The 23,093-nt window shown below is 38.5% G+C and overlaps 1 protein-coding gene across 1 annotated transcript in view; it reads left to right on the top strand.

The window, feature by feature from the left end:
* Positions 1-23,093, top strand: part of OXCT1 (3-oxoacid CoA-transferase 1) — a 77,834-nt gene that overhangs the window by 50,023 nt on the left and 4,718 nt on the right. The window contains exons 12-16 of the mRNA XM_083356823.1: positions 2,086-2,158; positions 2,821-2,896; positions 16,919-17,008; positions 17,608-17,688; positions 18,943-19,044. Coding sequence (XP_083212949.1) covers positions 2,086-2,158; positions 2,821-2,896; positions 16,919-17,008; positions 17,608-17,688; positions 18,943-19,044 — 422 coding nt within the window. The remainder of the gene's footprint in view (positions 1-2,085; positions 2,159-2,820; positions 2,897-16,918; positions 17,009-17,607; positions 17,689-18,942; positions 19,045-23,093) is intronic.

Genomic DNA, 23,093 nt, shown 5'->3' on the forward strand with positions numbered 1-23,093 from the left:
TGACTGGGTAATCAGAGATTCAGTAACAGAGTTTTCAGTACATAATTCAGGTTACATTATTAAAACATCCTCAATTTCCCTTAACATTTCATACAGCCAGTTTAAACTAATAAATTTCTAGAAATAGCATGGTCAGTTGAAAAAATTGTCAATTCAATTTCATTGAAATATATCTATGTCCTATTATTAAAGTTTACCTAATTTTAATTTTAATTATATTATTGAAATTTAGCCTTTAACATCCCAAATAATATTCACAACCCAAATTTCCCTTATTTCATTACAGCAAAAACTATAGCATCTAACATGTACGCAGTGGCTGAGTAGCTATGTTCTATCTAATAAACATCATCTGTTTCACATCCTAATACATCATTACATTACTAACAGGACCACAGCCTATGTTTATCAATCTACAACTATTTATACACAACCAGATTCTGTTTTAAATTTTAGCTAATTCTTAATTCTTAAATAGAATAATCAAATGTCTTTTAGCATCAAAGGTGGGATCTATAAACCAAATTTCCATTATGCCAGTGCACAAATTATAATGTCTAAAATAAGCCTACTATCTCATAAACATTTTCTATTTTAGATCCTAATAGATCACTGATTACTAAAAGGATAACCTTTAATGGTTCTCTAAGAACTCAGTTTTTAAATCTAACTCTGGGTTTCTTTTTTTGCCAATCAGGTTTCCAAACCAAGGCCTTTGAATTGCCAGATAGGTCGCTCCAATACATATTATTTGAATCGAAGGAGGCCATCTAGCCATCAATGATCCACAAAAACCCGACCATTTGGAATCATTATGTTGTTGCCCTGTTAGTTCTAGTCTCTGTATTTGCTCTAAAAACTTTATGTTCAGTTCGGTCTGGGTTCCTCTTCCGTCTGGGTTCATCTGCTTTAAGTAAAGAGTCTTATCCAATTTTGCAATTAATGCTTGGCTGTCCAGGCTTTCAGAAAACTGTCTTTGTTGATCTTCCACGTCCTCTATGTTAGTGTCACTATCGTGTACATAGTATACTTCTAAAATTATAGGCTCTTTTGATGGAGTCAAAAGTTGATTATTAAGTTTTCCCATAGTTTGTTGTTGGTCCTTAAGGTTATTTGCCATAGTGATAGTTCCTTGTACTTTTAGAGTTGTCGGTTCTTTGGATAGTTGTTGCTTATATTCCTCTGTCTCAATAGTAATATCTTCCAATTTTGTTATATTCTGAAGTATAAATTCTTTAGTTGAAGCAAATTCAAGAAACTTTTGACAGGGAAAGTAGACAATTAGGAAAACAAGAAGGCAATTCTCACCCAGTTTTCAAGTGCTTTCAAGTGCTTTGTTGTGCTTTTGGCTTCGGCAGAAACGGCTAAATGATGGGCCATGGGAATGGCCGATCCTTTCTTCTTCGGTTCGGGGAGTAGCTCCAAGCCGACGGGAGGGCAGCCGCCCTTCTACTGCCAACTGGAGAGACCTGTCCCGCGCTCATCGCCCCTCCAGGGCGACTTTCGACCCCTTTACAGGGGTTTCCCAATGAAGAAATCCAGGTGACACCAGGAGTGATTTCCTCGCGTGTCTGGGAGCACCGAAAGTCCGGAACCGGAAGCCGTAACTATCATTTTCTGATTCACTGGCTTCATTTTTGCATTTCATAGAGGAAAATGGTCAGCAGCCCAGGATCTATGGTTGCCTGGGCATTTGCAATACGCCCACACAAAATCAAATTTAAAACATTTGATAAAAAATGCAAAGTATCAAGTGAGTTTAGCACTCTCTTTGGGGCAGATGCCAAGTACTTGAAGGAGTACATGTTTCTCATTTTGTACTCATTTTTTTTCTCAAACACTGGAATAGGTGCCATGAAGGTGGTACATCCTCTGTACATTTTTTCTCCTTACTGAATACAGTAATCATTTTTTTCCACAGTGAGGTACTGCAAGGAAATTCTATTTAATGCAGAGGAAATGGTTTTTCTTTCTGTACTAATTAAGAATTATAATAAATAAAGTTGAAATGAGTTAAGTTGGCAGAATAGATTTCCAGTATCACCCTGGAAATTTCTCTGGTTTTATGCTTAATTTCTTTTTCAGGTAAAGAAACAGTCACTGCACTGCCAGGTGCTTCGTACTTCTCTAGTGATGAATCTTTTGCAATGATTCGAGGGTTTGTAATAATTATCTTAATTTTACTAATTGTCCAAGGCACTGTCCCAGCTGCTAGTTGAATTTATTAATTAACCATCTCAAAGGGACTTTAGGCTTATCAAAACAACCATACATAGATAGATATTTGAGCTATATTAGCAACTCCAGCAGGCTTAAAAATTGACAGACATACTCTTCTTTATATAAATCCTTCTATTTTATGAACTGAGCTTCTTAGTATGGATGTTTTCATAACTAAATATGCAATGCACACGTTATTATTTATTAAATGTTACATTTGCTTATTTATAACATTTGCTAATCAAAGTCTCTGGTACCAGCCACCAGGTACTGGTTTGTTTGTTATTGGCTTAGCAATTTGCATGAACCCAGTTATTGTGGTTTATATATCATGGTTTAGAATCCCAGCCAATTGTGAGGTATTCAATTAATGCCACATGTTAATCTATTACTGAGTTCAGACAGACATAGTCTTCTATAAATGTCTTTGGAATTTCAGTCTTATGTGTTTATTCAAATACTTTTAAACAAGGAATTCTTTAATTTCACTGCTATTTAATTTTTTAATATCTTGAGGATTAAAGTAACTAGTGTGCCAGAATTCTCTGTGTGATAGTTTTTCCAATTGTGCACTGATTTTGTGCTTTGCTGTTTTAACAGGGGACATGTTGATCTAACTATGCTTGGGGCAATGCAGGTATCTAAATATGGTGATTTAGCCAACTGGATGATTCCTGTAAGTAGAATTAATTTTGTATTATTTTATTGCCAAGAATAATTTGAAGTATGGATATATATCTACTCTATATTTACTAAAGATACTTTCTTAACATCTGTGTTTTGTATCATCGCCCCTCCCACTAGGATATCCTCAGTGTTAAGTGTAGTTCCTAATTACAGTATCAATTGATTGCTCGACTATATCGTACAGTATAAACATAAAATGAAAATTTGAAACCTGTCATTTAGTTTCAGGCTGAGGAACCAGTGATTCCAGATTCTATGGGATGAGAATTCTGTCATGGTCATGATAGAAATTGTAATCCAAGACATCTGAATCACAGAGTAGAACCAAGGATTTTATAAAGTGAGAAGGGGCTAGTTAGATCCCTGCTGAACTGATGTTACGGTTAGAAGGTTTTTTCATAACATTCAGTCAGAATTTGATTGATTCTGTAATTTAAATCATTTTTCCATGGAGGAAAGAACAGGTTTTAACCTTCTATGTAATATCTATTCAGGTTTTTGAACAGTGCTATTTTATTATCCCTCAACCATCTTTTCTCATGGCTTAATATACCGTAGTTTCCGGCGTATAAGACTACTTTTTAACCCATGAAAATCTTCTCAAAAGTCAGGGGTCCTCTTATACGCCGGGGTGCTGAAAATTTAGGGACAGGGCTGGCTGGAAAACCTGGAGCGGATCTCCCATTTAGTCTGCGCAGGAAAAGCGGGACCAATTGGAGAAGAAGCTGCAGTCTGTGATTTTTTACAGGCTGGGGTCTGGGCGTCTTTCTAAAGTTGAAGAGCAGCTGTAGTATATCCCAACTTGAAAGGCAGGTGGGGAAGGCAGCAGCCAAAGCAGCAGCTTAGCTCTAAGGATACATTTGACTCAGGAACTGGGCGGGCTGGCTGGAAAACCTGGAGCGGATCTCCCATTTGGTCTTTTTTTTTTAAAAATCCCATTTATATCCTACCCTCCTCCGAAGACTCAGGGTGGCTTACAATTTAAAGCACAAATCAATGTGCTTAGCAATAGCCTTCATTCTGTGTATATGCCTGTTTATTAGGGCTTTCACCCCCCCCCCCAGCAGCATTATTACAAAGTCAGCTTATTGCCCCCAACAATCTGGGTCCTCATTTTACCTACCTGGGAAGGATGGAAAGCTGAGTCAACCTTGAGCCTGGTGGGATGCGAACCTGCACTAATTGCAGGCAGCTGGTTTTACGTAAGGCTCTGCGCAGGGAAAGCTTTAGAGTGAATTAGGAAAAGTGAAAAAGTGAATTAGGAAAATAGGGAACGGTTGCTGGAATTGGGTATGTGTAGTTTAACGAAGAGAAGGGTGAGGGGTGACATGATAGCAGTGACCCAATATCTCAGGGGCTGCCACAAAGCAGAGGGAGCCAAGCTATTCTCCAAAGCACCTGAAAGCAGGACAAGAAGCGATGGATGGAAACTAGTCAAGGAGAGAAGCAACCTAGAACTAAGGAGAAACTTCCTGACAGTTAGAACAATTAACCAGTGGAACAACCTGCCTCCAGAAGTGGTGAATGCTCCAACACTGGAAGTTTTTAAGAAGAGACTGGCCAGCCATTTGTCTGAAATGGTATAGGGTTTCCTGCCTTAGCAGGGGGTTGGACTAGATGACCTCCAAGGTCCCTTCCAACTACTACTTCTTCTTCTTCTTCTTCTTCTTCTTCTTCTTCTTCTTCTTCTTCTTCTTCTTCTTCTTCTTCTTCTTCTTATTATTATTATTATTATTATTATTATTATTATTATTATTATTGTTTAATCCACTTGCACTGTTTTATGTTTACATGTTTGATGACAAACAGCCTTATGTTTATAAGTGACAGTTTTCCTACTAAGCACCTGCATGTCATAAGCATTTGAATTAAAATTACCATATTAAAATCAAATCTGATGTTTTTTAATTTTTATTTGGTGTGCGTTGGAAGAGGGGTAGTCTTATACGGCGAGTATAGCCCAAACCCTATAGTTTAACAGGAAATGTAGGGGGTCGTCTTATACGCCCAGTCGTCTTATACGCCGGAAAATACGGTACCCAGTTTCTTAAATCCATCTTCATAGGATTTAATATTTAATCCCTTAGTCTTCCTTCTTGCTCTCCTTTGAATTTGTTCCAGTTTCTCTAAATTCATCTTAGAATATGTTGCCCTGAATAGACAGAGTACTTGGTTTGTGTGTGTGTGTGTGTTTTGGGGTGCGGGGTGGTCGTCTGACTAAGGAGACTAAGAATAAAGAGGAATGATTATTTTTGTGATTTGGCAATTATATTTCTATTGATTCGGTCTAAGCTTAGATTTTTTTGCTTCCATGTTACAGAATACATAACACAGAATAATAGAGAATTACACAGAATTACACGTAATCAGTTTGTAATCTACTACTATTCCAAGATCTTTTTTATAGCTCCTATTACCAAACAAAGTGAAGACCTTCACGCTTCTCTCTTGTTAAAACTTCATTCTGTTACTTAGGATACTTTTCTGACTTTTCAAGATAATTGTAAATGTTATTTCTGTCTTCCAGGATTTTAAACTACCTGTAATGGTAGGGAATGTTAGGGTTCTGATGATGAAATTGACAAATGATCAAATTGACAAAACTACAGCACACAGTAACTCATCTAGTGAACCAGTTCAGTTATTTTCATTATTTGTTACATTGATAGAAAGAATTGGTTTCTATTCCAGCCGTGCAAGGCCAATCAAGGCCAAATGTTAACTAAATGACAAGCTAAGTAGAGATATACTGTAAATAGATCTCCCCTTTCCTTATTCACTTGCCTACAAAAGATCTTAGATGAAAGGTTGGAATGCAGCAACTTGTATTATAGTTTTATTGCAATAGCATTCAGAGCTCAACTATTTCACTGCCTGCAATAATAAAACTTCTATATGTGTGCAGCTATAGCTGATCTCCTTCAGGGTTAATTAAGGACTTCAGATAAAATTTAGCTTGCAATCTCTTGTGGCTATCAGAACATGGATATTTTTCTCTTCAGATACTCTAGTCCCCCTGAGAATTCTGCACAGGATAGACTGATTCTAAAAATGCAGTCCTCCTCTACCTTTGATTGTCTTCCTTAATTCCAGAAACTCTTCAGTGGCTCTGTGGTCTTCTCTGGAATCCAAGGATTGTACGGTAGCCTGCAAACCAACATAGTTTACCTAAACCCAACTGCTTGCCATTCATAATCCTCAGCTCCTTTTCCTGTTAGCTCCTTATCCCATTTCAGCTTCTTCTCCCCACTTTTCCTGAGAGGCTCTCTTTTTGTGCATGTGTCTGCAAGCTGGTTTCTCGTAATTTCTCGTAGCTTCTACATGTATTCAGATTGAGTTTACAAACTTCAGGAACAGCTTGTCTATCTGGGAAATCATACGGTAGGGTGCAGAAAGGGCTTAGCTTCTACATCTGTCCCATATCCATTTTTGTTTCATTTGCAGATTTAATCAACGTTCCAACCGTTTCTACATCCAAATCATTAATGAAAATATTACGGATTAAAGGACCCAAGGACTAATTCTTGCATTATCCTATTTGATAATAGAAGAATTTCCAAAGGGGCAAATATCTGTAGCTCTGGTTACGATGAGGGTGAAGGTTCATTCGCTGAGCTTGTGGGTAGGTTTCTGAATGTTTCGTTAGCAGGCTAGGTAATATCTTCAGCAGAGTTTAGTGTTCTTCTGTTTATAAGGGCTTCAGGTGTGGGTGTGTCCAGTGAGGGTCTGTGATGGGTCTTGTGATGGGTCAGGTGTGAGTCATCAGTGAGTCTTGTGATGGGGAAGTTACATCGGGTGAGGGTTACTGGGAGGTGAAGTGCTGGTTGCGGGGGGCTTGCGTGGGTTGGTTGAGGGTCGGTACTGTCTCTGGTTGTTTGTGCAGTTGATTTGGATTCTGAGGGGGTTCGTAGGCTGGTAGTAGGTCAATGTGTCTGTTGATGGAATTGCTTGTGGAGGGCCAGGCTTTGATGGTAGTGGTAGTGTGGCTGATGATTTTTCTGTTGCTCCAATACAAGAATTTCCCAATTTGATCAGGAACCGTTGATGAGTGCTCTTTTAGATTTGACTTTCAAGCCAGCTTTGCGGTCATTTAATTGTCATGCAACCCACTCCACATTTAACTACTTCACCAATCAATATCTAATGAAGTGTTTGCTTAAATAGTCTACTGAAATCAAGATAAATTATGTCTACAGCATTGCTGTAATCTGTTAATGCAATTTCACAATCAAAAAAAGAAGTGAAGATTCTGTACCTCTTCACTAAGCTGACTAACCATATACCCAGGAAATATAATTGCTTTCAGCAGAATCTCTTGTTACACTTTTATAATTTTATTATACAGGAATCATAAGTATGAAGCATCTCCCACACGTGAGGGCTTCTTAGGACAAAGCTCTGATATATTTTTTCGTTTTAAAAAAATAAAAAAGTGCATTGATTTGAATGTTTTGTTTGCCAGTTAAAGCACATTTTATTCCTTGTTCTGTATTTTACCTATTTCCATACCTCATTGATTTCTTTTAGGCTGGCATCCAGCTATTAATTGCCAGGTTTAAATTTTAAGTGACAGGAGAAATTTAATCAATTTTCAAATCTAAACAGTTTCATTATAAAGAGAGGTGGGGAGAAATAAACTTTAAAAATCCACTTGGCAATTTTCTACTTGCAAGAATTCTCTTTTATTACTGTGGAAGGCTGGAGTTAAGATTCAATAAATGTCTTGCTGTGAGCCAGCAATGTGTGATATTTTACTATTGGCAGTGAAGCCTTTTCATGCATCCTCATCTGACATCAGCTTAGCAGTTCAGAGAAAAAGTAGGCTGTCTCACCTTCAAGGCTTGCCAAGGGAAGAATAAAGTTGCCTTATGATTTAGATCCTCTGGTTTCCTTGTGCTCTAACAGTAACATTAATAATTGCAAGGGATCTTTGAGGTCATCTAGTCCAACCCCCTGCTCATGGAGGAGACCTATACTGTTTCTGACAATGGCTGTCCAGTCTCTTCTTAAAAGCCTCCACTGATGGGGCACCCACAACTTCAGAAGACAATTTGTTACACTGGTTGATTGTTCTCACTGTTAGGAATTTTCTCCTTAGTTCTAGGTTGCTTCTATCCTTGATTAGTTTCCATCCATAGCCTCTTGTCTTGCCATCGGGTGCTTTGGTGAATACGTTGACCTCCTCTTCTCTATGGGAGCCCTTCAAATATTGAAAGACTGCTATCATGTCATCCCTGGTCCTTCTTTTCACTAGACTAAGTATACCCATTTCCTGCAATTGTTCTTTGTATGTTATAGTTTCTAACCCCTAACCATCTTTGTTGTTTTTCTCTTTCCAAAATCTCAACATCTTTTTAGTATTGAGATGACCAAAACCGGATGCAGTATTTTAAATGTGGTCTTACTAGGGCTTTACAAAGTGGTATTGTTACTTTGACAAAATCAGTCTGCTAGCTGCATCTTTTTTTGTTTTTATGAATGTTGTCCAATATTCAGATTCAATAAATTAGTATAAGAGACAGGGCCTTCTCAGGAGAGTAGCTCTTGACTTATAACTGCAGTTGGGACTGGTATTTCATTTGTTAAGCAATGTGGTTAAATGAATCACCACACACTGAGCTCAATTTTAAGACTGTATTTACCATGGTTGTTAAACAAGTCATGCTGTCATTAAGTGCATCACGTGGTTATTAAGAAAATCCAGTTTACCCCATTATCTTTGCTTGTCGGAAGCTGGCTGGGAAGCCTGCAGACTGCAGTCACATGAATGCTGCATGCTGCAACTATTGTAAATGTGAGCCAGTTGCCAAGCACCTGAATTGCAGTCATATGACTGGGGGTGGTGCAACAGTTGTAATTTTAAGGATGTGCTGTAAGTCATTTTTTCAATGCCATCGTAACTTTGAACTGTCATTAAACAAATGGTCATAAGCCAAGGACTGTAATGGCCCTAAAACTAAACTCTCTTGTTAATGAAGATTCATCTGTCTGTTTCCTTATCTTAATCCAACTGGCACAGAATGCAGCCGCGAGAGTTGTGTTGGGAGTTTCCCGATACTCCCATGTCACACCTCTGCTCCGTGAGCTGCATTGGTTGCCAGTTGTCTTCCGGGTGAGATTCAAGGTACTAGTCATGGTATTTAAAGCCCTACATGGCAGGGGGCCGGAGTACCTTAGGGAACACCTGCTGCCGGCGTCAACTTCCCTCCGCCCTGTGCGTTCCCACAGAGAGGGACTCCTCAGGGTGCCACCGGTCAGAACATGTAGATTGGTGGCCCCCAGGGGGAGATCTTTCTCTGTGGGCGCCCCGGAGTTATGGAACCAGTTACCGGTTGAGCTCCGGACGGCGCCCGATCTTCGCTCCTTTCGCCGCGATCTGAAAACATATCTGTTCGAACAAGCCGGCCTGGCCTGAGGGTGGGATTGCTGGGGTTTTATTAGTATTTTATTGGGGGTTTTATTAATGTATTTATTGTTTTTATGGGTATGTATTTAATTACTTTTTAATTTTTGTAACTTTATGTTTTATTCTTGCCCTGTACACCGCCCTGAGTCCTTCGAGAGAAGGGCGGTATAGAAATATTAATAAATTAAATTAAATTAAATTTATATGATTACTGAAGACCAGATTGTTCTCCCTGTATTGGTTGTAAATATAAAGAAACAGGCTGAAGCTACACAAATTCTTTATGCTCAACTGTTTTTTTTTTAAAAAAAGCCTAATTGCTTTTCTTTAGCCATTGTCTCCAAATATTTTTCACTATAATTTTTGTCAACCTCAGCCAGTAATTTAGGAAGAACAGGAGTGAAGGAAGGAATTTGGCTGGGTAAGACTGGTCTTATTCTTGCTTCAAAAGTTTTAGAATGCAGTCAGATGCTCAAGTATCTTAAGAAAGCCCAATTACATATGATGATATTTGTTTCTTTAAAAAAAACCCACTAAAAACAAAAAAAGTATAAAATGCAAAAAAGCAAAGAAAAAAGTCAGAAAGGGGTAGGAAAAAAGCAAAATTGGGAAATATAAACAGAAGAGGAAAAGAGCTATAGAAAAAAAAGATCATTTGTGACTTTCTTCAGTATAGATTAAAACCCTAAAAATCAATGACCTTTTGAACTATTATAAACCATAACAAACAGTACTTCTATCATCATGAGCAAATTTAATAATCACAAGCCAATTTTAATCCAAGCTTCAAATTTTATTTCTTTCAATTTCAAACAAAAAAAAATCCAAGAGTGGTTTCCAAGTAGAAAACTCCTCCAACTCCATTAATTTCATCATTCATCCTTCCATTTTGGGTATATGTGAGTTCTTCCATTTCTGTGCATACAGAGGCTTTGTCAGTGATATTTGCGTTTTCACTGGCAGGTCAGATGGCATTGTAAAATATTTTTTTCATTTTAAGTTGTGTTCCATGTGCATAGTAGTGCAATTAGGGTTTATTAATATTTATTACTTCCCTTCAACAGAAGTCTCCCACCATGCCTAAAACACAAGTGAATTGCAACTACTACTGGGAGCATCTGCTTGAAAGATATTAGTCTAAATGTTACATTAAAAGTGAATTAAAGATTTGAGAAGTGAATTTATGTTTGCCATCTTTTCATGTGATCTTTATTGATAAACTTGTAAAATCAAGCCAGAAGCATAAGTGAAGCAGATGGTATAGAATAAGCTTCTTATAAACCAAAATAATAACAGAATAACAGAGTTGGAAGGGACCTTGGAGGTCTTCTAGTCCAACCCACTACACAAACAGGAGACACTGCACAGTCTGTTCTTAAAAGCCTCCAATGATGGAGCACCCCCATCTCCAGTGTGAATCCTGCTCCGGTGTGAATCCTGCACTTAGGAGGAAGGGTGTCCACCTCTATGTGTTTAGGTAGCTTTTTAAAAACCAGAAGCCTTGTAATGATAAATACTATTTTCTTACTGACTCATTCATCCTTCTTACACAACCACAAATTTGAATAGTCAAAAGCACCTATAGGCAGGATGGAGAAAAGAAGGTCGAGCACAAACTGAATTTTGCAGATGGAGGTTTCACATCTTTTCCACAGGGTTGCATCTTTCATGGGTCCCTGGCTTGTCATCATTTTGATGAATGAAGGACTGGGTAACTGTGGGTTTTAGGGCCTCTGGATCTGGAGAACTTCCATCATTACTTCTGGATAGGGTACAGTTCCCCCAGAAAAAAGTGTTTCATGGTCTGGGTGTCTTCCTGGATTCACAGCTCAGTAAACAAGTGGCAACTGTGGTCAAGGAGATCTTTGCAACAAATCCATTTTATGAGCCAGTTGTACCCTTTCCTGGATTGGGAGACTCTGGTCATAGTCGCTCATACCTTAACCCTTAACATATTGCAATGCAGTTTACATTGGTTTGTCTGGAAGAGCATTTGAAAACTACAGCTTCTCCTAAATGTGGTAGCATGGAAAGTTTGTGCACCCACATTATGGCCCTGTAATACCACTGTTATGTGACTTTTCATTGATTTCCAGTAAGGTTCTAAGAGCAATTCAAGGTGCTGAATTGTATAGTACATAGGGCCAAGATACTTGAGGGACCAAGAGTCTGTGGTGATTTTTATCTACGCCATCAGAGTGGGCAGGGTGAACAAGTTCTAGGTCCCTTATGTTAAATGCTGTCATCTTGTGGTACTAAAGGGACATGGCTTCCTTTCACAGCACTCGTCCTGTCGAACAGTCTCCCTCCTGAGGTTCAGATGGTCCCAACACTGAAGGCCTTAAAAACCTGACTCTTCCCTCAAGCTTAAGGGCAAGGCAGCTGGGTCTGCTATGTGTTTTTGCCTTGTGATGGTTGAGAGTTTCTTTTTTGCCTGATGTCTCTCGTGGTTCTTTCTATTTTTTTTTGTGGTGTGTATTCCTGTTTTTATTCTTGCTAGTTGCCCAGGGTTATTTGATTAGGATGGGTGGCCATATACATAAACATTTTTTTTTCTTGTGGCATGTATAATTAGGCTGTGTCCATGTAATTGACTAGGAGCTGCTTATGTCATATTCCTAAGACCACCCTTGCTGATTCTAGGAATAAATCCAGCCCTGGAAATTAGTATACCTCACGGAATGCACGATGCTTTTGTAGGCTTCATGTAGCTACTGCAGCTGTCTTTTCTGGTACCTGTTGTTATTCTCAGCTCTTTCTCTAGTAGTTTATTCATTTAATCAATTTATTAGCCATCTCGATCACTGGGGTAGCTCTAGGCTTCATACACAAATTGAAGATGTATAAAGCAGCAGAAGTGTCACACCAACAGTACCATAAAAACCATCACTGAGCAGGATTCCAGATCATTCTGCTCTATGCCTGCTGGGAAAGTTATGTCTTTGTGGTTCTTCTGAGAACCAACAGAGTAGAGGCCATATGGCCTTTGGAAAAAAAATGTCCTTCCCCACACAGGGCTGCCACGGAGAACTTACAGATAAAATTCTTTCAACACGTTGGTTCCAAGGCTCTTCTAGGTCTTACTAGAAACTTTAGAAAAGTCTTGTAGAGCACTTTACCCCCAGAATTTTCTTTGCAGGTTTCCCCTTGCCTAAAGTCATTCAGTCTATTTAGTCTCTCTTAATATAAGGGACGCGGTGGCTCAGTGGGTTAGGATGCTGACGGGTCGTTTGGCGGGTCGAATCCCGAGTGCCGCGTAGCAGAGTGAGCGCCTGTTACTTGTCCCAGCTTCTGCCAACCTAGCAGTTCGAAAGCACGTAAAAATGCAAGTAGAAAAATAGGGACCATTACGGTGGGAAGGTAACAGCGTTTCGTGCGCCTTTGGCGTCTAGTCATGCCGGCCACATGACCACGGAGACGTCCTCGGACAAGCGCTGGCTCTTCAGCTTTGAAACGGAGATGAGCACCGGCCCCTAGAGTCGGAAACGACTAGCACGCATGTGCGGGGGAACCTTTACCTTTACCTTTTTTTTAATATTACACCTTCATACACGGATTTCCTTTCCATCATGTTTACGTAAACATTTCCTTAGCTGTGTAACATTAGGTGAAGTATTTCTTGATTTAAGACCATAAATGAGCCTTCCCATTATAGTCGTGAGTCATGGTGGTCATAAAGCAGGTCATCTATGTGGCCAATTCAATTTTAAGACCAGTTTTGCAGCAGTTGTTAAGCATATGCTGTGGTCATTCCATTGTTCACTAGGGAATGTTTTTGCCCCAAACCAGAAGTAAATGCTGGTTTTAGGCAAAAACATAAATCATGGCCATGTGGTCATGATATGCTGCAAACAACCATAAGTGCTCAGCCGGTTGCTGAGCACCCAAGATGCAGACCTTCGAAACCAGATTGTAAGTACGTTTTGAGATGGTCTGTTGTAACTTTGAACGTGGCAAGTTGAGGACTATTTATAGTATAATTAATTAATAGAAGGGAGTCTATCATATTGAAGTACAGTCCATCTAACTAAATGTTTGGGGTTGTTGAACAGATTCAGAATTTTGAGTTCATTCTGTGAACTTCCAAGATGGCTGCTGGAGTGTTGTCTCCAATCACACATCCCTGATTTACCGGAAAGCAAATTGGTGAGGTTGCTTCTCTCCCCTCCCCTAGCTTCCCAGGATAATGGGAATTAATCAGAATAGAGCTAGAAGGGATCTTGGAGGTTGTCTAGTCATCAAGCAGGAGACTGTATACCATCATGCTAGACAAATCTTATTACATTCTTTGACTAAGTGACAAAATTAGTGGACCAGAGGAATGCTTTATATATAATTTACATGGACTTCAGTAAGGCATTTGATAAAGTAGATCACAACCTACTACTCGATAAGATAGAAAAATGTGGGTTAGATAGCATCACCACCAGATGGATTCGTAGCTGGCTGACAGGCTGTACTCAGTGTGTGGTCCTCAATGAAACTGCATCTACATGGAAGGAAGTGTGTAGTGGGGTGCCCCAGGGCTCTGTTCTGGGCCCAGTGCTCTTCAACATCTTCATCAACAATTTGGATGAGGGGATAGATGGGGAACTCATCAAATTTGCAGACAACACCAAGCTGGCAGGAATAGCCAATACTCCAGAAGATAGGCTTAAAATACAGGAGGATCTGGACAGACTCGAACACTGGGCACTATCTAATAAAATGAAATTCAATGGTGAAAAAAGTAAGGTTCTACATTTAGGCAGGAAAAATCAAATACACATGTATAGTATAGGTGGTACCTTGCTCAATAGTAGTAACTGTGAGAGGGATCTCGGAGTCCTAGTAGACAATCACTTCAATATGAGCCAGCAGTGTGCTGCAGCTGCCAAAAAAGCCAACACAGTGCTAGGCTGCATTAACAGAGGGATAGAATCAAGATCAAGTGAAGTACTAATATCACTTTACAATGCTTTGGTAAGGCCACACCTGGAATACTGCATCCAGTTTTGGTCACCACGATGTAAAAAAGATGTCGAGACTCTAGAAAGGGTACAGAGAAGAGCAACAAAGATGATTGGGGGACTGGAGGCTAAAACATATAGGGAACAGTTGCTGGAATTGGGTATGTGTAGTTTAACGAAGAGAAGAGTGAGGGGTGACATGATAGCAGTGTTCCAATATCTCAGGGGCTGCCACAAAGAAGAGGGAGTCAAGCTATTCTCCAAAGCACCTGAAAGCAGGACAAGAAGCAATGGATGGAAACTAGTCAAGGAGAGAAGCAACCTAGAACTAAGGAGAAACTTCCTGACAGAACAATTAACCTGTGGAACAACCTGCTTCCAGAGGTGGTGAATGCTCCAACACTGGAGGTTTTTAAGAAGAGACTGTACAGCCATTTGTCTGAAATGGTATAGGGTTTCCTGCCTGAGCAGGGGGTTGGAGTAGGTGACCTCCAAGGTCCTTTCCAACTTATTATTATTATTATTTCAGACAAGTGGCTGTCCCGTCTCTTCTTAAAAACCTCCACTGATGAAGCACCTACAACTTCTGAAGGCAAGTTGTTCTGCTGGTTAATTGTCCTCACTGTTAGGAAGTTCCTCCTCAATTCCAGGTTGCTTCTCTCTTTGGTCAGTTTCCAACTATTGTTTCTTGTCTTGTCCTCTGGTGCTTTGGAAAATAAGTTGATCCCCTCTTCTTTGTGGCGGCCCTTCAAATAATGGAATACTGCTATCATGTTACCCTTAGTCCATTTTTTCCTCTAGATTGGCCAAACCCAATTCCTGCAACTGTTCTTCATATATTTTTGTCTCCAGGGCCTTAATCGTATTAGTTGCTCTTCTTTGCACTTTTACCAAAGTCTCAGCATCTTTTTTTTTAACGTGACCAAAACTGGATGTAGTATTCCAGGTGTGGTCTCACTAGGGATTTATAAAGCAATAATAATACTTCATGTGATCTTGATTCTATGCCTCTATTTATACAACCAAGGATTGTATTAACCTTTTTGGCTGCCTCTGCACACTACTGGCTCATATTTAAGTGATTGTCCACTAGGACTCCAAGGTCCCTCTCACAGTTACTGGTTTTGAGCCAGGTTTCGTCTAATCTGTACTTGTAACTTTGGTTTTTCCTGCCTAAGTCTAAAACCTTGCTTTTGGCAACATTTGCTAGCATTTTGGTAACGTTTTGTAATGTTAGACTAGCCCTGTGCTATTAAACTTCCCACTTTAAAAGCAAAACATTAAGAGGTGTAAGAGAGACAAAGTGATAGATGAAATCTTCATATGGACTTATCAGTATTAATAACAGAAAGACTGATGTTGCTGATATAGTGCAGCAACCTAAGTAAATACCAAACCAATGACAGATACTAGGCCGAGGCTACTAGTCAGCGAATCCAAGAGAGTAAATGTGGCAAATATTCTTTAGGGAATATGTGAATATATGGAAATGTCACTTCTTACTTTAATTTGCTCTTCTGATTCAGAAAATGCTTTTTACAAGTGTTTTTCCTTGGCAAAAAAAACTTTATTATCACTCTTGCCTTACATAATTTTGAACCTTTTGATCTGTTTGCTTTTTACAGCCACCCTCCAAAATTATTCTAATCTCTCTGTATTCAGCAACGAAGCTGCTATTTCCAACTCCTTTTTTTAATCCAAGCTACAGGATTTGCCCATTGGTTATTTCCATTCTTCAAATTTTACAGAGAATTTTCTGTTTGGAACAAACTTGCTTTCAGCTTCCTTAGAAGAGGACTAGTGCTTGATTAATGGTTTCTAGATTTGCGAAAATAACATATTGCTAAGGCCTTTTTTAGATAGTTATTTTGATTTCCTTCCTGGGAAGGAAAATATAAATACATCTTGCCTAACAACTTTTGAGTACTGGTACACACTGAAAAGTGTTCTCTCACTCTCCTTATCTATTTTAATCAGCAAATCCACCCCCACCCCCCTTTCCTATCCCTTACATTTGTATACCCAGAATTGATTTTAAGCATCTACAGGATGGAACTCGGAAATAAAGGAAAAAATTGATTATACGTAGAATATGTCGGGATGATGCTAGCATTATCTGTCTCTTACAAATTAAAAATAATAATATGAAAACCTGTAAGCATAACATGTAATAAATGTAAGCATAACAAAAAAGCAATAGAATAAAATCAGTATAAATGTGAAATGTCTATGTGCTTCAAATCAACAACAAACAGGATTAATATAAACTTGTTTCTTTTTATTTAAAATCAATGAAATTTTTGAGCTGACGTCTTGACTACACTGCTGATATAAATTGGCAGATACACTGAGCCTTCAAGCAAACAAGCAAATCTTAGATTATGCATCTCAAATGTGAAATTATATCTGCTTTAAGACAGTAGAAAGTTTGTCATTTGCCTGTTGGCTTTGCTTTGTCATATTGAAATGTGTCTAGTAGTGATCCACTTCCCTTTGTCCTCTTGAGACAAAGGGAGTGCTCTTAATTGGAAGAATTAACCTTAAAAAACCAAAAACTTTTGAGATATTTGTATTTTAATTTTCTTTCTTTCTTTCTTTCTTTCTTTCTTTCTTTCTTTCTTTCTTTCTTTCTTTCTTTCTTTCTTTCTTTCTCTAGGGAAAGATGGTGAAAGGAATGGGTGGTGCCATGGATTTGGTGTCCAGCGCAAGAACTAAAGTAGTAGTGACTATGGAGCACTCAGCAAAGGTAAAAAAAAAATTTTTTTGAGTAAAATTGTGTGTTGCTTCTATTCTTTACCTACTGTATAGACAGTTTCTCTCTGTATCATGGCATTGTAGAGAGATGTGTTAGCTTGTTATAGTCAAAAATCAGGGGTTCATTCTACTCCAGATTCTCAAGATAGCCTTGGTAAGCTCCTGAATGTATGGACATGATAGCACAGAAGGAGATAGGTTGGCCTTCTCCAGCATAGCATGGCTTTGATGTGTTGGCATGGTTTTGATGTGTTGTGTGTGCACCCTAGTATAACTGGAAAGGGCCAGGCTACAGAAAACTGAAACTAATTTGTTAAAACTTACTAATGGCACAGTGGAAATTAGCAGGATTGAGAACAGGAAATGCAAGGATTAAAGTAGTCAGATTTTACAAAACATTTTGTGAGCAAGCCCTATTTTATGTAACAAATGAACCTAGACTATACAGATACCGAAATCCTCCATGTAAACTTCAAGAATAATAAAGAATTGTACTGTAGCATTTGAAAGGTAATGTGCTTCTGATTTTGAAGCTAATAGTACTCTTGAAAGATTATGATTTATTGGAGTGAAATCTGTGTTCTGTTGCAGGGCAATACCCACAAAATACTGGAAAAGTGCACTTTGCCAATTACTGGTAAACATTGTGTGGATCGCATCATAACAGAAAAGGTAAAGTACTTGGTTTGATTACTTTTACTTCAATTCCTTTCTCACATAACCTAAAGAACTTGGGAGGGCGGAGCCTTATTATCTTCATAACCACCCTGCAAAGCAGAGCAGGCAATAAATTGCCCAAGACAAGTCCTTGAATATTCAAATATTTTGCTCAAATTACCATTTTTATCTTAGTATCAGAAAACAAGGGCAAATGTCTGCATTTTTGCTCTGTGTTATTTTCAGTTCAACTAATAAGGGGAAACAGCCTGAAGTTTAGAATTAATATATAGAAATCTATATTTTTAAAAATTGTCTCTTCATTTTTTTCCTTTCCAACTCCTGTCTGCTTCCACTGTGTAAGCTCCCCGAGAAGGAGAATTAAAGTCTTTTCAACTGGAGCTGTCATTCAGGCTAGCAGTCTATTGCTCCAGGCTCCTATTATGTATGGCTTGATTCCCCAACCTGGCACGTTTTGGCTCTGCTGGCTCAGAAGTATAATACAGACCATCTGTGGGCTTTTGGCTGGAGAATATGGATTTCTGACTGGTTCAGTGGTGGGACAGTGAAAGGGACTCTAAAGGATTTTGAGAACTATTTATTTTGGGGTGATCTCCCATTTTTTGTACAGAGTTTCTTTTTCTCACCTTTTCCCCAGTTTTCTGGGAAAATATTAGACTGTTCTGCTGAAGCAAACCTTTCATTAATGCTTTGTAGTGTTTATCAACAGGTTTCAAGGAAGGGACTATAATACTCTTTTCTCATACTGCACGATAGCAATCTATTATCATCTCGCTGTTGCCTGGCTGTACCAGCTACACATTGTTGATGGGGAAGGCTGTCTTCATAATCGTGCAAAAGCTCTTGACAGATTAAAAACCAGCCTGTCAAGGAAATAACTGGGTTTAGCATTTCCTTCCATTCTTCTGGTTTTTACATACAGTGGGCTTAAATTACTTTCAGATACTTAACTCTGGTTGGCCTCCCCGCTTCCCCCATGCTTACTCTCCCTACCAAGTAATTAATAGTGGCATCATATGGCAACAAGTATGACATATGAGTTTGGGAATTCTAGCATCAATACCCAGTTTTCTTGAGTGAGTGAATTGCACATGATGCATTTAAAGTAGGTGGACGGGGGGAAAACGTAAGTGTAGTACACGAGGACTTGAGAACAGGGATTGGTTTTCAGAGATTGAATCAGCCTTCTAGGTCAGGAGAGTTTTCCATTCTAACTAAACCTCTTTACAACGTATTTCAATCCTTTAGGCTGTTTTTGATGTCAATAAGAAAAAAGGACTGACGCTGATCGAAATCTGGGAAGGCATGTCTGTAGATGAGATTAAAAAATGCACGGGTGCTGACTTTAATGTAAGTCTCTAACTAGTTAAATATAGACGAGAAATAAATTGCTAAAGAAGATGGGACTCTTTTAGTCCCTTACTCTTGGCCTAGCGCAGTGCAGGCTGATGCCTTTCAAGCATGAATGACAAAAGGTTAATAGTTGATAATAGTTCAGGTTGTTTTTTTTAAAGGCCAGTTGTGGTATAACCTGTCCAGACTAAGGAGAGGAAAATATTTGTCTATTCAGTTTGTTAGAAAAGATGGTTCATTGGCTTGACTTAGAGTGAGCCCATCTTCTAGCAATATTATAATTTTGCTATACAACGTCTTATGCTTGTATGTTTTTGATTACATTCATAAGATGCTGTGAAAGAAGATTTGTGTAACTGACCATTAAAGGAATATAATCATATTTAAAATACATAAAAGTAGCTGATTGATCTGGGTAGCAACATGGATCCACATCACCACTTTCTGGCATGTGTTATAAACTAAGGGCTCAGCAACTGAAGCTCCAAGCCTCATATCTGGCCCTCCACGAGGTGATAGCTTCTTGGCCGGCAGCTACAAACTTATAGCCATGTAGAATATACTGTACAAAAACAGGAGGGGTCTTGGCTTTAATGACTTGCTGAAAGCTTATTAGTTTTGATCTTGTGTTTTCTTCCTACAAGTCATATTCTTTTAAAAACTGATGCTCCCCAAGGCTATAAACCTTTAAATGTCAATAATGTGTTCCATCAAGCCATCAATTAAAAAACATAGTTTTAGAACTATCCTTATTTTTAAGATTTTTTTTTGAATTTTTTTTATTAGTTTTATAGGGTTAAAAACGAAGGTAAGGAAATGGGGATTTGGAATAGGGTAGCGGAAAGGTTAAGGGTAGGGGTTGGGGTATATACATATATTTGTAAAGCAATATGGTGGCTGGGTAGTCAAAAGTATAAAATAACAAGTTGTTTGTAGATAGTTCAGGTTGCATCAATTAAAATTCCCTCTGATTCCCTTAATTTTCACATAGTCAAAAGTAATTAAGTTAATACATTTCTAGTTATGAGCTAGTCAATTAACAAAGTTTTCAATATAGTTAGACTAATACATATCAAAATCCTGTTTTTAAGTTTTACCTAATTGCAATAAAAATACTCTAAGATAGCCTATAATATACAAAAAGGAGCTTACTTTTTGGGTAACCTACAATTCCCTATTTCAATAAAAAGTAATTCTCTTGTCTACAAAACTTACATTGTTCATTACAAATCATTCTTGTGATTTAACAGTAAAATCTAATTTTTTCTTAACACATCACCAATTATTAAAAAAGATTTTTTGTCTTAACCATTCAACACTTAAAATACTATCTTCTATTATAAGATTCTAAATTCTATTGTATAATTCAAAGTTTTATTCTAAAAGCTTAATTTTGTTTTCCTTTAAAAATCTAGAACCTGAATATGAAATCAGTTTATATTTTTTTAAAGATTCCCCTTAGTCTATGAAAAGAAATTTTTTAAGTTCTGTCTTTACAAATCCCCTCCAAAAAGAGACAAATCTTAAGTCTTTAAATCTAATTCTCACCTTCTTTTTGTGCCAATCAGGCTTCCATCTTAATGCCTTTAAGTTCTCCAATGTGTCTCCCTTTCTTCCTCCACCTCTTATTTGAATCCATGGAGACCATCCAAACGACAGTTTTGTCAAGCTAGTGTCCCCTTTACAATCCTTGAAGTATTGCTTTAATAGCTCAGCTTTTGATGTTTGATGTGATATGATTTTCATTATTTATTTATTTTATTTATTTTATTTTAATTCCATTTATATCCCGCCCTTCTCCGAAGACTCAGGGCGGCTTTATAAACTTAGCAGTAGCCTTCATTCTATGTATATGCCTGCTTATTAGGGCTTTCACACACACACCCAAGCGGCATTATTACAAAGTCAGCTTAATTGCCCCCAACAATCTGGCTCCTCATTTTACTTACCTTGGAAGGATGGAAGGCTGAGTCAACCTTGAGCCTGGTGGGATGCGAACCTGCACTAATTGCAGGCAGCTGGTGTTACTTAAGGAGGCATTAGCCCACTGCTCCACCAAGGCTCTTTTTTTTCTTAATTCAGTCTGATCTTTTTCTTGTTCCATTTCCATCTGGGTTAGGTAGTAAGTAGTAGCTAATGTTATCATTTGATTAGCTGAATCATCAACATACTGTATTTGGAGGCCTTTGATATCTTTGCTCTTAATGTTGCTTTTTTGGGGTATTGTTGTTTTTTGAATTGTAAGTTTTGTAGTTAAAGTTGGAGTTTGGACTTCGAAGTTCTCTGTAGGCTGTGTTTGTTGCTCTTTGAAGTCTCCTATTTTAGTATTGATTTCCACTTCTATTTGTTTTTGGGTTGTCAGTTCATCATTTAAGGTCAAAGTTTGGTTTAGTGGCTCTGAGTTGTCAGGTTTATCATGCAGTTTGTTCAGTTATAGCCAAGATTGTGTCCAATATCAATTTGTAGTTAAGTGGTGGGATATAATCATCCATTTCGTTAGTGTTTACAGCTAAGTCTTCCATGGAGGCTATTTTAATAAGAGTCAGTAATTTTCCACCTCCAATGTTTCTAAAAGTTGTTTTCAGTGCCAGGTGTTACCACACTTGTCTTTAAAGATAATATCAAGGACAGCTCTCAGCTCTCAAAATAAGCAAAAGGTTTACTTGCAATTCCACGTTTAGCCACAGGATGTCATCAGTAGCATATAGAATAAGTTGTAAAGTTCTTTCCCCCCAAATTAATATAAAGGTTTTGTATAATTAGTCCATTCTTTTTTCCTTAGTTCACATCTTAAACAGAAAATAGGGTAGTAGATCCCCACAAAAATAGGAGCTTTTTAATAAGTAGGAATGAGATTATTTAGTTTCTTTGCTTAATCAGCTAGGTTTCCCCCCCCCTTCAACGCTTTAAGGCTTAAAATGTTGATCCCCCAGGTATATAAAAGCCGTTTTCTCAAAAAGAGGGGGGAGAAATTTTTCAGAAAAGTCCCACAGACAGGCAGTTAGGGGGATAGAAAAGGAAAGGCCTCACTCAGGTCCTCCAGATTGCTTCATTGTGCTAGATGGTGCTTTTGGCTTTCGGCAGGGAGCGGCTTAGTGATTGGACATGTTGATGGCCGGTCTCTTCTTCAGGCCAAAAGGAGCTGCTCCAGATTCAAGCGGAGGGCTGCCACCCTTCTACGATCACAGGAGGGTCTCCTTGCGGTGGTCGCCCCTCCAGGGCGACTTTCGACCCTTTTCAGGGTCCTCCAATGAAGAAGGATTGGACGGCAGGGAGGGAGCTCTCCCCTGAGCGTCCGAAAGCACCGTGCGCGCAAACCGGAAGCCTCTTATTTTTAAGATTTTATGTAATGATGTGTTAATTGTATGCAATAATCTTAGTGGTGGCCTTGAGATCTTGCCATGCATTCTTACAAAACAAGACCAGAAGGAATCATTGTTTTCTAAATTGCACTAATATGCTGAAACCTCTAAATTAAATAATGCAGAAAAAGTCAGAGCATGGTAAAAATCATAATACATAATTATGCCCTAGAACAGGCATGTCAAACTGCCGGCCCACGGGCTGGATGGATCATCCTGAAACCGTGCCCACCCCATTGCCAGCAATGGGGAAAAAGTCACGATACGTCGCGTGACGTCACGTGATGTCGCGAGTTTGACGTGAGTGGAATCAGTGGTCTTAAACTGGATTAGCATCATACCCAAACCCATAAATCCAGTCACGTTCAGTCCTTTATTTGCTTACACCTATTGGACAGAATCTTGTTAAAGCTAAAACCATAACTTACTTAGTAAATATACAGTGTCTTATGATTCTAGGGTGCTTATCTAGAATCTCTTGGGGAAAAAAGATGATTTGATGGAACACATTAACATTAAAAGGCTTACAGCCTTGGGCAGCATCAGTTTTTAAAGGAATATGATTTGGAGGAAGAAAACACAAGATCGAAACTCTCCCTCACTTCTGCAGGTGCACATTCGATCACATCTAAAAAGAGCTGGAAAGAGTAGACAATTTGTGGCCCTAAAGCTGCCTTTGACTTT

The sequence above is a fragment of the Vipera ursinii genome (genome assembly GCF_947247035.1).
Source record: "Vipera ursinii genome assembly, chromosome: 2".
Taxonomy (NCBI): domain Eukaryota; kingdom Metazoa; phylum Chordata; class Lepidosauria; order Squamata; family Viperidae; genus Vipera; species Vipera ursinii.